Source organism: Hemibagrus wyckioides, linkage group LG03 (assembly GCF_019097595.1).
Source record: "Hemibagrus wyckioides isolate EC202008001 linkage group LG03, SWU_Hwy_1.0, whole genome shotgun sequence".
NCBI lineage: Eukaryota > Metazoa > Chordata > Actinopteri > Siluriformes > Bagridae > Hemibagrus > Hemibagrus wyckioides.
In genome coordinates this window covers 15,165,146-15,178,762 of record NC_080712.1, presented here as the reverse complement: position 1 = coordinate 15,178,762, position 13,617 = coordinate 15,165,146, and the positions used below count along the sequence as shown (strand labels likewise).

Sequence of the window (13,617 nt, the reverse complement as noted above, 5' to 3'; positions counted from 1 at the left end):
TCCCAGGGAAGAGAAGGGAGAAGGTCAGCGGCAGACATGGTGGGCTGAAAAGGGCAGAGTGGACAACAGGCACCCAGTGTGGATGGCACCTGAGAGTAAAAAAGCCCAGATAAGAGAAATCGAGCAGATGTTTTGCTCTGTAGGGTGGGTTGAAAACTGAAAGTAGTCCAAAGCGTGATATCTTGTTGGGAAGCTGAGACTTGAGTCCTACAGTGATGAGTGATTTAATGCAATCAGGCAGTGCTCGTCACTGCCCCCCCCTTCCCTCAGTGACAGTTCTCTTTCTCCCTCTCCATGTCTCCCTCCCTCCTGAGCTTTGGTGCCAGGCTGGCAGCTTCTGATGGGCAGACGGCGAGTTGTCTTCATTATAATGCCTTTATTTATTCATGTGTCTGTGGCCAGTGACAGCCAAGTCTATGCTAGTCTGTACTTTCTGCCTGCGTCCTCAGAGATGAGTCACATTCATCACCCACTCTCTCTGTCGTTCTCCCACTCGCTGTCCGTATTGTCCTCTAGTCAAGTGCTACTTTTGCTTAGCTTCAAAAAAAAAATTTCCGAAAAATACAGACGACTCATCAGTCAAATCTGATGGTTTGTGTCAGCACTGTGAGGACAGAGTGAAAAACATCAGTTTTCTGCACTGAAATTGTTCAGCTCGTACTGCTGATAGGCAGCTTAGCTCATACAGACGGAAGAGTGCCAGATTGCTCACGGCCACTTTCATGCGGCAGCCACTGGCCTGCTACTTTTGCTCTAAAAATAGCAAGCTGCAGTTTTGTGAGGTTGATAAGCCTGTAATTGGAGATTTTGCAATCAGGTTGCAGAGGGCTTTTAATACCGAATCATGACCCAAGAGCTTTTCAGGTTAAAGAACGTTCAGAATCACTTTTTTAACACAGTATTCACAAAGCTAAATGCAATTACATTATAATGGTGTGAACAGCAAATTACTCTAATCTCACCATTACTCACTAGAAGGCTAAGGAACTCTTATCATGTATTGTGTTCCAACCACCTCATTTGTAGCACTTGAAGCATTTCTGTGATGTGATTTTTGTCGTTGTTGTTGAGATTGTGATTATAGGAGTCTGAAAACCTTTAAGACCTGCGAGTCTTCTCCTGGTAAGAAACTGTGCCCTTTTTTAAACAGTATTGGTGAAGCACAGATTAGATCTTGTTCCACCAAAGATATCAGGCATGTTAAAATGACTTGACACTAAATGGTGCATAACTAGTGCAGCTTTGACTGACTTACCCTGTGCTAGAATCCTACAGTCCCACTGTCCATTGCAGCAACATTACAGAGAGTTAAACCTGGATGGTTTATAGCAGGGTTCCCCAGCCTTTTTAGTACCATGGACCGGTTTGATACCGGACAATTGTTCTGCGGCCCGGGGGGTGTTGATAGAGGGAGCTCATTGTAGCTAGAGTTCGCACTGCACGATTTTCAAAGTGGTCGGATCACTGTTGCTTTCACACTGCACGACTATAATAATTTTAAGTTATATAAATAAAATTATAAGTTTATTGCTTCTTTGCGGCCCGGTACCAAATGATCCACGGCCCAGTACCGTGTCCGGTACCCAGTCCGTGGCCCGGTGGTTGGGGACCCCTGATTTTATAGGTAATTCAAATCAAGAATTCTCTGAGCCTGTGTCTATTTCCCATCACAAAACCTTTGAAGCATACAGTACATAACACTTTTGAGGTTGTGGACTGGTGACATCTTTTCCTACATGATGCTAATCCTTTGTATCCTGATAGTAAGGGTACTAAGCTTTTGTGATGCCACTTGGTTTCCATGCAGTCAGTAGAAGACGTACTGCACGACTTTCATAATCCCAAAATCACACACGCTTGAAAATGTCAGCACACTTCGGAAATGCACGCTAGCCGATGGACTGGTTACTTTAAACTGCCCCAAGGTGGTAACAGTCCCAGTGTATTCCTGCCACCCTGTGTTCCTGGGATAGACTCTGGATCAGCTGCCATCCTGTTCAGTATAAAGCAGTCGGTGAAAAAGAATGAATAAATTAAATTATTGACTGCCTAACTATGGCCCAATTATCCTCTGATTCTTCTTTTTGCAAATAAACTGCTTGATGCTTTCTGTCTAGCCGTGCCAACATGGCATAATTGGGCATGTATGAGTATTCGAGTAATTTAATTAAAAGTAAGCAGTATCTCATTACCCAAGTTATGTACTGCCAAAAACTGCTTAACAAGATGCCACCCACAGAACTTTGGTGTGTCAACATTTCACGAAATATTTTGCACCAAGCCCCCCTACCTCCAACTTCTGAAAGAAACACTCCAGTGGTTTCTCACCTCTCAAGCAAACTGTGCGAGGGAGTGGATGTTCTCTCTGTCTCTCTGCATGCAGCCGCATTTGGCTAGCCCACTGTTCGGTGTTCATGGCCAGGGGGAGCAACACAGCAGGAGCTGCCCGCTGCCTAATTTCCACTCTTCATGCCCCTGCGTAATGAAGCACCCCTCACACCCGTTTGCTGCTGCTGCTGCTGGGTAATTGGGATGAGACTGAGTGTATGTGTGCCTTCACCCAGTGTGGCTCGACCTCAGGACGACCCTTCAGAACGCTTTTTTTTGTCTTAATGGAAGAATCATCTTTTATTTAGATCTCTATTTGAAAGTAATTGTCAGCGGGAGGGGTTTATTAAAGGAGATGGAGATTAATAAACCGGCCGCTCGGCTGTAGATGATCTCGCTTGATTGACTGTAACTATATCTATAAGCGTTGGGGTTTGTTTATTTATTTATTGACTGATTTGAATAAGAAATGATGCTCTGTGTATCTGACGGTTTACAATAACACTGTGATCTGTTTCGTGTTCTCTGAGCGTGTGTTTAATGGCACTCCACATAATTCAAATTTGAAACCGTACCATCCTTTCTAAGCAACCAGTCTGACACGTTGTTATATTCCTCTTTGATTCCTGCTTATTTTGCAGGAACAAAGCTTTCTGACTTTAAATAACAACACTGTGGAACGACGGTCAAAATATCACGTCTTAATCACCTCATCGGGAAACATGGATATAATCAAAACTTATATAACAATAGTATAAGCATTCTTAATATTTATAAAAGGTTCAATAAACAATAATTGAACTTCAATATCCTCATATTTACATATTATGTGTTACGGCTTTAACAGTGTAAATGGGAGAGTTCAGTGAGCTAGACTGGAGAAAGCATGAAGCATGCAGGATGATTTACTTTATGATTACTGGCATGTAAACTGGAGTGGGGAAGCCTGTTGGTGTTACATTTTTTGTCTTTGCTATGAATCCTGTAAGGCAGAAGTCTTCAGCTGGTGTACCACAGTCTGGATCTGCTCTCGGAGAAGCATTAACTGCAGTGTGTTGACATGAAGAGAAAACTGAATGTTTAAAGACAATTGGTCAGAGTAATTTAAAACCAGCTTCTCACCTGTCCAGTGCACTAATCAGAACATGATGCGACATATCAATTTGATATCCCTTATTCATAAATATAACCTAAACACTGAAACCTTTAACTATTATTGTTAAGGTAATGTCTGTGAATAAGACATCTCCGGTTGATATGTCGCTTCATGTTGCCGTTGCGGTCATTTTTATCGCTCACCCAGACCTTTCATAACATGGAATTTTATGTAGCTGGCCTTCACACATTTCTGTTGCATACCTCTGCTTTAAGGCATGACGAGAATTAACACGACAAAATAAAGAAATAAGAATCTCAGTTGAACATTGGGGTGTGTGTGCAATTTATATTACACACACATTTAAAATTCATCATCTTGTAGGTAAATGACTTCTGTGGTCTGGTGGTGTTTGGTGGCTGCACTTCCATTGAACAACTGAGGTGAAGCTAGACCATGAGAACTTCTACAGAGATGTCTGTCGAGCTGTGTGTTTGTTTTCGAAATGAACCAATTGACTGCAGGCAGTTGCACATATGCCGGATCTTGTGGATGCAGAAAACAACCCTAGAAACCCAACGAGGCATAGGTTCGACCCACTGCTCTCTACATCATTTGTCATGTTTTAAAACCCGCAAATATGCCGCTGATTCTGATTCTTGTTTTGCTGTATTTTATTTGTGCAGTGACTAAACCTTGCGTGGTGATTAGAGGTGTAGGTTTCTCCCACTGAATCCGGTTATCTGGTGTGAATGATGAATTTCTCATGTATGCGGGTCATCCATGCCAGCGGGAGTGTCTCATTCACAAGGGGCCCCATCAACAACCATCGCAAGGTTGCAGTTAAACAAGCAAGCGTAGCATTGTGTACAGCAATAAATCATCTGCACGTAAAGCCCAGAGCACTAAAACCGTAGCAAGTCTGGTATACTGTCTCTATAAAATGGCAGTCGCAGTTTGTGTCTGTTTAGGCAGTTCTACATTAATATAGATTTGAGATTATAGAGGCATGTGCATGAGGCTCCTACACAGCTGTCAGCTCCTTCATTTTCTTCTGTGTACCTGCTCTCTGTCAGTCTTAATATCTTCTTCTGATGCAGCCGTGGCTTTATTTATTTTTTTTAAAGCCCATGCCCACTCGCACAGCCTTTCCTCGAACAACACCTGTCATTTCAATAAACAAACTTGTTTCCAAAGATGGCATGAGCCTTAAATACACCAGGTCTCCTGGGATAAAAATCAAAATTACTAAGATAGCAGTGACTCATTCAGTCACGTTCTGTCCTAAGGAGCTTTTTAAGGTCTTGTTAGAAGCAGCTCCATCTATCATTTTTTTTTCTTTCTTTTCCGGTTGGTTCTCCTTCCCAGGCTGCCGTTATTGTTTCCTGTTTGTGTCGCTTATTCACCCTCTTGTATGTATCGTCCTTTAGTGCTAATCTCTCTAGTGCAGTAACATTGATTTTCCAGGAATTGTTCCCTTCTGCATAGAAAACTTTCCAGATGAGTGAAGTGCTATTTCTAGCTCAAACATCATTCCAGCCCTGCCTCATCAAAATCATATTGAGAAATTAAGAGAATTTGGACATCTGGGTTTACATTGCTCAGAACTGCTCAGAATGCACAGCGCCGTCTGTTTCAGTCGTCCCATTTTTTTTTTGTCTCTCATTTATTTATTTATTTATTTATTTATTTATTTATCTATCTATCTATCTGTTTGTTTTCTTTAGTGGATGATCCAGAAGCCCCACAAAGTGGGCACTTTCTTCGGTTGCATCGGCAAAGACGAGTTTGGAAAGATTCTGAAGCAGAAGGCAGAAGAGTGCCATGTGGACGCCCATTACTACGAGCAGAGCAAAGAACCGACAGGGACCTGTGCCGCCTGCATCACTGGAGACAACAGGTCAGTTACCGTCTTTCCTCAGGAGAAAGCCTTTATCACTTCCTCAGGATAACACACACTTGTGTACACACACACATGCACACACTCGCATGCCTCACTGAACACTAGAACTCACTGTTCTCTCACTGGCTGTTCTACTCCTTTCCTGCAGAGCTCCTTATTTATTTATATAGCAGGGTTAGATCAGCACCAAGCTATTTTGATTGACTGCTAGACTTGGCACTGAAGGGTGCCAGATTCCATGACTGGCCTGATGCATGAGGCAGGCAGAAAGCATTACGTGCCACCTAAGCATTTGATATTGGCAGGTTGTTTCCAACTTTTAAAGGCTATAAAATTGGATAAACATTTACAGCCGACTGTGGCATCTCCCTCAGGCTTCTATTCCCTGGAGAAGTGAAGATATGATCAAGTCGATGATAAACATGCGCCCATGCCTGATGCTGCTGTTAATTCTTTCCTTACTCGGAGAGAAGGAGGACCAAATAAAGCGGATAATAAATGTATACCTTTTCCGAGACGCAGGTGTTACTGACATATGATAAATAATACACAATGCTGCAACAAGCTGTGTGTTTACTGTGCGCATTAATGCAAAAGCAAGAGGAAAGTTACCGGTGATGGCAAGGCATCAAATCAAACGTGTCCTGAGAGGGATATCGGGCTACATGTAGTTAATTCTTTTCCAACATGCATGTTATCTCTCAGGCTGAATCTCAAATGGTGTTCTTTTGGTCCTACAGCAGTCCTTCTAGGATTTTTCTGGTGTTCAGTCGGTCATATATCAGTCACTCCAGGAATTTTGTTTTGTGATCGTTGCGGCCAAAATGCTTCATTTTTTCTGCGTCTGTTTTGTATTTTGCAAAATTTGCAGTATTTTTGTGGAGAACTATATGTGCTTACAATTTCACCAATTCAGGATTCTTCTTTTAAACTACTACAACTGAAAACACATATGTAATTATTTTCTGTGATAGCTGTTATCATGTTGGTAGAGGCTTTCGGCTGAATGTGCGACACTTTTTGAAAAATTGCCTCTTAATTTTGTGGAGTTTGCATGATTTTTATGTTAATTCCTGCGATCACAAAAGCATGACATCCTGTAGGGAATGAAATAGTGCCATTGTTATACCCTAGTAGAATGTATATGTAGGGAACAGGAAGCTGTTCAGGATTCATCCCAACTGTGTGAATTAATCTTGAGTTAAAGAAAGAGGAAGAAACGTATAATCAAGCTTAATATCAGCAACAACATGTTACAGTGCAGAAATTATAAACCTTAAAATGGATTGTAATTTTGGTATCCTATTGTTCTTTGAATTTGCCTTTTTGCACTAAGAACACATGAAGTAGTAATATTAATTCTGTCTCTATATATATCATTTTATATTTGATAATTAAATGATTAAAACGATTGCAATTTGCCAGAGCTAAACTAGCGCTGCACTGTATTCTTATCGGAAACTTTTCTGGCCATAATCTACACAATCTAGAAGAGTGTAATGTGATTGGCTGTCCACATTCCTGTATATGCACACATACATGCACCGGTTTCCCCAGTGACCTTTTGGAAGGTAGAGTTACTGGTTTGGAAACAAGTTCTTGGCCCGGCGTCCTTAAAAAGTGAAGAGTTTGTTTGTTTGTAGCAAGTAAACATGATACTCTCACAAGTTTGCCAACAGGCTCTGGGCAAAGTCTGAGCTAGAGTTCTGTCTTCACAGAGTAGACCTAGCCTATATGTCTAGGTTTATTTCATTCCACGTGTTTTAGGACCATTGCCATTTTTCATTTTAAATAAACATTTGTCTACATAAAAGTAAAACTATCAAATCTGTGCATCCCGAAAAAGTCTAAAAAATGATTTTTTATTATCTACAGACAATATGAATGTAGTTGCAAGATAAAATGAACAATAAACTGAAACAGAAATGGGCTCACAGCCCACACTTCCTGTGGTTAAAGTGTTTCAGATACACATGCAACCAGGAACTTATTTAAATCTAATGGACTTTTGAATAGAAGGCAGAAGAGTTACCTAATAAGTGAACATGTTCTTGCCCTGTACATATCTTTGCAGCATTTATTACTTAACCTCTCTTTGTGTGCTGCTGTTCTAATCATTTTTAGTGTGTTGTTCTAATCATATAGTAATGTCATTCACATCTATTTGCTCTAAAATGTAAGTGTCATCCTTAGCATATGGATCAGTCTCTGCTCCTTTGCATGTGGTCAAGTGTGCTGCTGGAAAATTCTGGAAGTGTTTGACCTGTTAACACTCGCTGTGATGAGTGGACGCGTGTAGGGCCCAGTCTCAGTCTTCAGAGCAGACAAGGAGGAGGAGGAGGAGGAGGAAGAGCAAAAAGAGGAGGAGGAGAGTCGTCTTTGTTTTTCAGCCATCATGGTGTGAATCAGCCAGAGCCGCTCTTAATGGGAGCTAGTTTGAAGTGTGCAGACTTATAGAGCTGTCAGCTATAGCCTTATGAGACTACTCATTACCGCCTCACCTGTCAGAGCAGTCTCTTTCATTACAGGAGGCTGCAGAGGTCACCACACACATACACTACACACACACCCATAAATACACACACACACACATTCCTTCAGCTTAAAGACCGAGAGAACGTTTTTAGCTTTTATCAATACACTTTAGAGGACCTGCGTGTTGCAGAAGTACATTTAGAACACAGAGCTGGCTGGAAGTCGGGTGTAAAGGATCTGTTTTGGGTTCAGGTTGGCTTCACTGCAAAGGGCTGCTGTGGAGGCAGATTTTCATTCCACCCAAGCAGGAACCTTGCCTCATTCCTCCCCTTTAATCAGTTGATCTTGGTCCTCAAGAAACCATCAGATGTGGCTCCATAGATTGGACACTGTGGGTTTACAGTGATGTTGTACATGCTTAGTAATTGGGTTCTTCAAGGGGTTCTTTGTATATTAAGGGTCCTTAGCCTGTTAACATGGTTCTAGGTTGAAAACGTTTCTGCTAGGAATGTGCATGTGTCTTGTATAGAAGAGTTCACCAGAGTGGAGCACCAACAAATGTTTTTACAGCTATTTTTGGTTTCTTACAGAACCTTTGGATTGATAGATGTATTGTTGGTGAAACAGACAACTGAATTTCTTTTTTTATGTGCAGCGATCTTTTTAGATCTGGCTTATCAGAGAAAGAGTTTTTATGACTTTGTTTTAAAGAAAAGTAAGGTACCTTTATTTGTAAGGATGTGTTCCTCTATACAGTGCAGGACTTCTGTTCTATTGACTGTTGTTTGTGGATAGTACGGGCACTTTTCTAAGGGTAATGAAACTTCAGAATAGTGGCTAGCCCCTGGGGACTGCTTCCTCTCACTAACAAGTGAATAATGAGAAAGGTGGCTTTCCAAACTGGAATTAGTTGTTTTTGTTGATGCGAGGACCACCAGGAGGTTAATGGAGAAACAGTGGTCCCGATGGACCCTGTACACTTTCTCTGCATTATTGATTTGTTTATTTTTTTCATTTATTTACGGGAAAGGTCTTGTAAGGCATTTGCAGAGGGGGGAAAAAGTGGTGTGTTGATATTTAATTCAGGCATGGTTGACACTGAGCAGCTGTTTTCTAAAGCAGCGTCCATATGTCAGCCCCGTTCAGCCTTTAGCTCTATAGAATGGTTGTTCGCTTAAGTAGGCAAACGTGACTATTAGGAAGAAATTCATCTTTTAAATGTGGCGTTGCACGTCCACTAACCTAAAAAGTGGAGTAGTAGCTTAAAGGCGTACACACACACACACACACACACATCCTTTTTTGATGGAAGGTGATGGTAATTATGTAATGAAAGCTATTTATTAATACTGAGTGCTTTAGTGTGTAACTGTTTTTGGACAGAAATGAGTTGACGCTGGGTTGAATTTATTTTCTCTGTTTCTTGCAGGTCTCTTATTGCCAATCTGGGAGCTGCCAACTGCTATAAGAAAGACAAACATCTGGACCTGGAGGAGAACTGGAAGCTGGTAGAAAAAGCAAAAGTCTACTACATTGCTGTAAGTAAACTAACATTCCTATATCTTTTGAATTACTGATTGAATTACTGTACAACACGACGAGGAGTCCTTTTTAAAACAATTCATTAACTAGTTCTTTTTGATATGGTCTGTCTATGATGGTGACACACACTGAGAGAGAAAGCTACAGAGATTGTGTAAGTCGAGAGATAATGGAGCGGACAGTGCAGACGCTAGGTGTTATGCCAGCGCTTCTGTGCCAAATAGCTTCCACTGATCTCACCTCGGCGAGCAGATACGCTTCTTCATTTCATGCCCTTAAAAGGGCACTCTGCGAATCCATGTGATGCTGATAGGCTATGTTCTGCCCTGGAGGGTGGGAGATATGAGTTTCCAAAAGTGCAATTGGACTGGCTGAAGAAATTCAGCTCTCTGACCCATGAGAATGATGGGGTTCGACTGAGAGGTCATTCGGGTGCAAGATGACTCAGTTTCTGTGAAGGCTGCTGACTAGGCCGAGCGTTTTCATTTACAGGCCGTGCTCTCCTCATGCCCCCTAAGAGGACGTTGTGTGTGGTGCTGGAGACAACTTATCAAGCAGCATCAGCTCCACCAGTCAGCCGTGCTGTTTCACTCCTGATTGAGGAGTTAACTGGCAGACGTGGTGCAAACTGTTGCTTGTAATCATCCGTAATCAAGGTTGGTGTGAAGCGTGTGACCCCATTACACTCCGACCTGTCAGTTAATGAGCCATTACAAACGTGATTGGGACGGCTCGGCATGCAGGTCAGTACTTGCTCTCAGCTTCATCCGCCGGGAGAGTTCCATCTGCGCCCCGCTGGACATCCATTTGTGGATACCTCTAATAAAGGCATGTGATTAACCTCGACGCAGGAATCAGTCAATTTGGCAACCATTGTAATGTGACACTCTAATCATTTTCAACCCTGATTAACTGACTTTCATCACGGTACTGCTTACCGAATAGAGCCGGAGGCTACGCGGAATAAAGAGAAGTGAAGCTGCGTTGGTTTCTTTTGTGTTTCCTGCCCTTAGAGGATGAAGTGGTGGTGACCATGGGAAAGTGTCCTGATGACACTGTCTGGGTTTGTCTCCTTTCGCTTCTGTGTGGGTTCTGTGTTGTTGTACAAGCCCAAAGGACAAAGGTTAAGCCTGTACACAGAAATGGTAATTAAACGGGAAAGGGCTAGGTACGACTGCATTTTGGAGACAAAATCCTGCAAACATTGGCTGCCATTGGCCGGAACAATGCCTCCTAAACAGTCGGAAGGCTCATGTGGGAAGAGCAGCTTAAACTTTTTTTAAAAGGCAAAGAGGAATGCACCTTGATTATATTTATCCTACAATGTTCTGACACTTTCCGTGGTGATATGACAACCGAATGAAATTCAGCAAAGAGGAAGAACAGGAGAAATATCTGGTAATCAGTGCAATTTGGAAATAACAGTACTGCTTGCCATTATTGCCAAAAAGAGAAATGTTTTCCAAGAATGTGCCATAAACCAGGAAAAGTTTAAATTTAACCAAACATTCATTTCCATCCAGACTTTCAATGCCTACGTGAATGGGTGCATCCTGGTATGAAGGACACACTAAAGCTAAAGATACTGTATGCTGATAATATCTAGGGAATCTAGTGTGAAAAAAGATGAACAGTAGTGTTGTCCTGTGAGGAATGAGACAGTCTTCCCACTGACAATGAAGTGAGAGAGCGAGAGAAGGAGAGAGGGAACAGACACATTCCAATGTTTATTGAAAGCGTTGTCCCCGTTTAGTCTGCCCTGGCTTTCCATTGGGCTTGTTAGACAGGGCTCTTGAGGGAGGGGGAATAGTTTGTGCTGCCGATGCCCAGCTCAGTTTGTCCACAGCTCAAATTTCAGCTGAGATTGGAGCGCCGAGCGTCCCAGTGGGCCCGCTTGTTTTTCTTCCACAGGCCCAAACAAAGCTGTGATAGCAGCTTCTCCAGGTGCACTGCAGGTCTCTACTCTGTAGACATGTATAATGCATTTGGCTGAGCTCTGTAGGCTTTCTCTTGTTGTTAGTCTTTCCCTCTGTCCCTTAATCAGAGACAAGTCTGTGAATTGATTATCCAGTCAGAGTATTCATTAGTGAAGCACATCCTCTTCCCTCAGCAGCAAAGTCACCTCCTCACCTCTTCTGTCGTTACTCACAGCCTTTAACCACAGTGGCATCAGTCAGTATTCACCTCAGAGTCATGTTCACTACATCTGATCTGCTGCCTATGCTCTGCCTTAGCCCCATTTTTTTTTCCCCCTCTCCGCCTCCATTTTGGAAATGGATTCCCGCATGAGGTCTGGGGTCAGGCTTAAATCCCTGTCGGTTTAATGGAGAATGAAAGCAGAGCAGGCTGGACAAATAAACGGGGTCTGTCCTGTCAGAAGTCCTGAGTGTCTCTCTAAGAGGCTGTGTGGGTTATTCTCAAGCCGGGTTATGTAAGTGATTTCCTCTTGCGTGTAGCTGTCCTAGAGCCTGGCACCAGCCTGTCTGTCGACTCTCTCTCTCTCTCTCTCTCTCTCTCTCTCCTTCTTCTTTTCTTTCTCACTCTTCCTCTCGCTAATGTCTAGCTGTTAGCTGTATTGACCTTCACTTGCACTCTGCGTCATTCCTCCCCTCATCTCATCTCTTAATGTCTGTTAGACAAAAACACTCCAGTGATGACTTTTATCCAATGGTTAATCATGTTTTATGAATCTAATGAGTTTCAATGAGCTCTTCATTACAAATTAGTTTGTTTTTTGTTTTGTTTTTTTAATAAACAATTTCACAATTCTAAATATTTTACGATTTTCAAAAATTAAAGGTTCAGCTCCACACCTAAAATGTTTTCATGTGTGCGTGAGAACTGATGCACAACTGTTTTAAGGTCCAGTAGCTGGTGTATGTAAAGGTAGGAGGAGTTCTGAGGTGGTTATAAGAGGTGACATCATTTCCCACTTGCCGCTAATAATAACAGTAGCATTAACAGATGAGCTTCCTGGTGTGATTTTTAAATTTCACCGAATTAATAGCCTTGAAATGTACAAGTCTGAAAACCACACATTTTCACTTGTTTTGATCTCACTTCCTTGAAATTGTAATTATGCTCACCTCCATGTTTAAATAGGTTTCTTCAGTGTTAACGAACTCGGATACAATGATACCGTTTTCAGATATTAAAAGAGAATTATTCGGGTTGCTCATTCCCGTGCTCAGATTCGGCTAGTCTAATTCAGTTAGCAAAATTCACTTTATTTATAAATTTCATCCTGGCTACTCGGTGACGGGCAAAAGTGTGACTTGCTTGTGGTTTTTCTTTGCAAACTGAATTTTACTAACCTAATTTGTCAGGTTAAATAGCAGAAATCTAAGTGACTGACTCATTTGTGAACACCTGTTTGAATTAGGGATCATGGATTTGTTACACATTTAACATGTGTTAACTGAAATGCGCGTACACTTTGATCGGTCTATTTAATAAGGCTACACCACAGTTGGTATAGTTTTATAACTTATCCAGGAAAAGGAACCGCTTGTAATGTAGAATACTGGATTTGGCTAATCATTTATGGCGACACTGTTGCATAGTTTGACGAGCGTGACACACATTTGAGAGGCAGTGTAGAGACTCTGAGCGGAGCTTTTCATAAAGAATTGAGAATATTCTTAATGAAAGATGGGCCACAGCCAAAAGAAGTCCCAGTCAATGAGAGAGTGACCCCGAGGTGAGCAGTGTCCTTACACAACCCCTGCGTTATGAAGGATCAGCACTAGGCTGTGTGCCACCTGCGGCATGTTGGGAAGCCAAGCTGCTCCTAATTAATAACTGATCCAGTAAGTCATTAATACTAGTCTTTTATTTTGCATGCAGTTTGAGATCAAAGAATTCATGCTTTTAATGAATAACATGGAGTCTGAGGTGATTTATGAGGATGGATGTTAGCGCTATATAGCAAAGACGGATCAGCTCTGGTGTATCTGTTCCCTCAGAGATCCCCAGCGCAGAACTAACAGAGATTTGTGCAGATTTCCTCATATCCTCACCGCTCCTGTGGGACCGATTGCTGATGGCCTTCTCTGTCCACTGACAGACAAAAGCTTTCATCAGATTTACTGAGTCACAGCCTTAGAAAAACACAGCTAAAGCTCAGCGCTGTGCCATTTTTTTCCCCTCTCAGACGCCTCGCAGCAGCCACACAGATTAACTTGTTTAATGTTAAACGAGAGCAATTTGTGAATGTGGAGTGGAGAGAGACCAGTCTGATGGGCCTTAATTGAACATTTTTCTGAGTTTGTTT

The 13,617-nt window shown here is 42.1% G+C and overlaps 1 protein-coding gene across 3 annotated transcripts in view; it reads left to right on the top strand.

Annotated features, from left to right (window-relative positions):
- adka (adenosine kinase a) overlaps positions 1-13,617 on the top strand; it is a 137,916-nt gene that overhangs the window by 67,993 nt on the left and 56,306 nt on the right. For all 3 annotated transcript variants that reach the window (XM_058386089.1, XM_058386087.1, XM_058386088.1), the window contains exons 5-6: positions 5,152-5,324; positions 9,232-9,340. In XM_058386089.1, the coding sequence (XP_058242072.1) occupies positions 5,152-5,324; positions 9,232-9,340 (282 nt within the window). The remainder of the gene's footprint in view (positions 1-5,151; positions 5,325-9,231; positions 9,341-13,617) is intronic.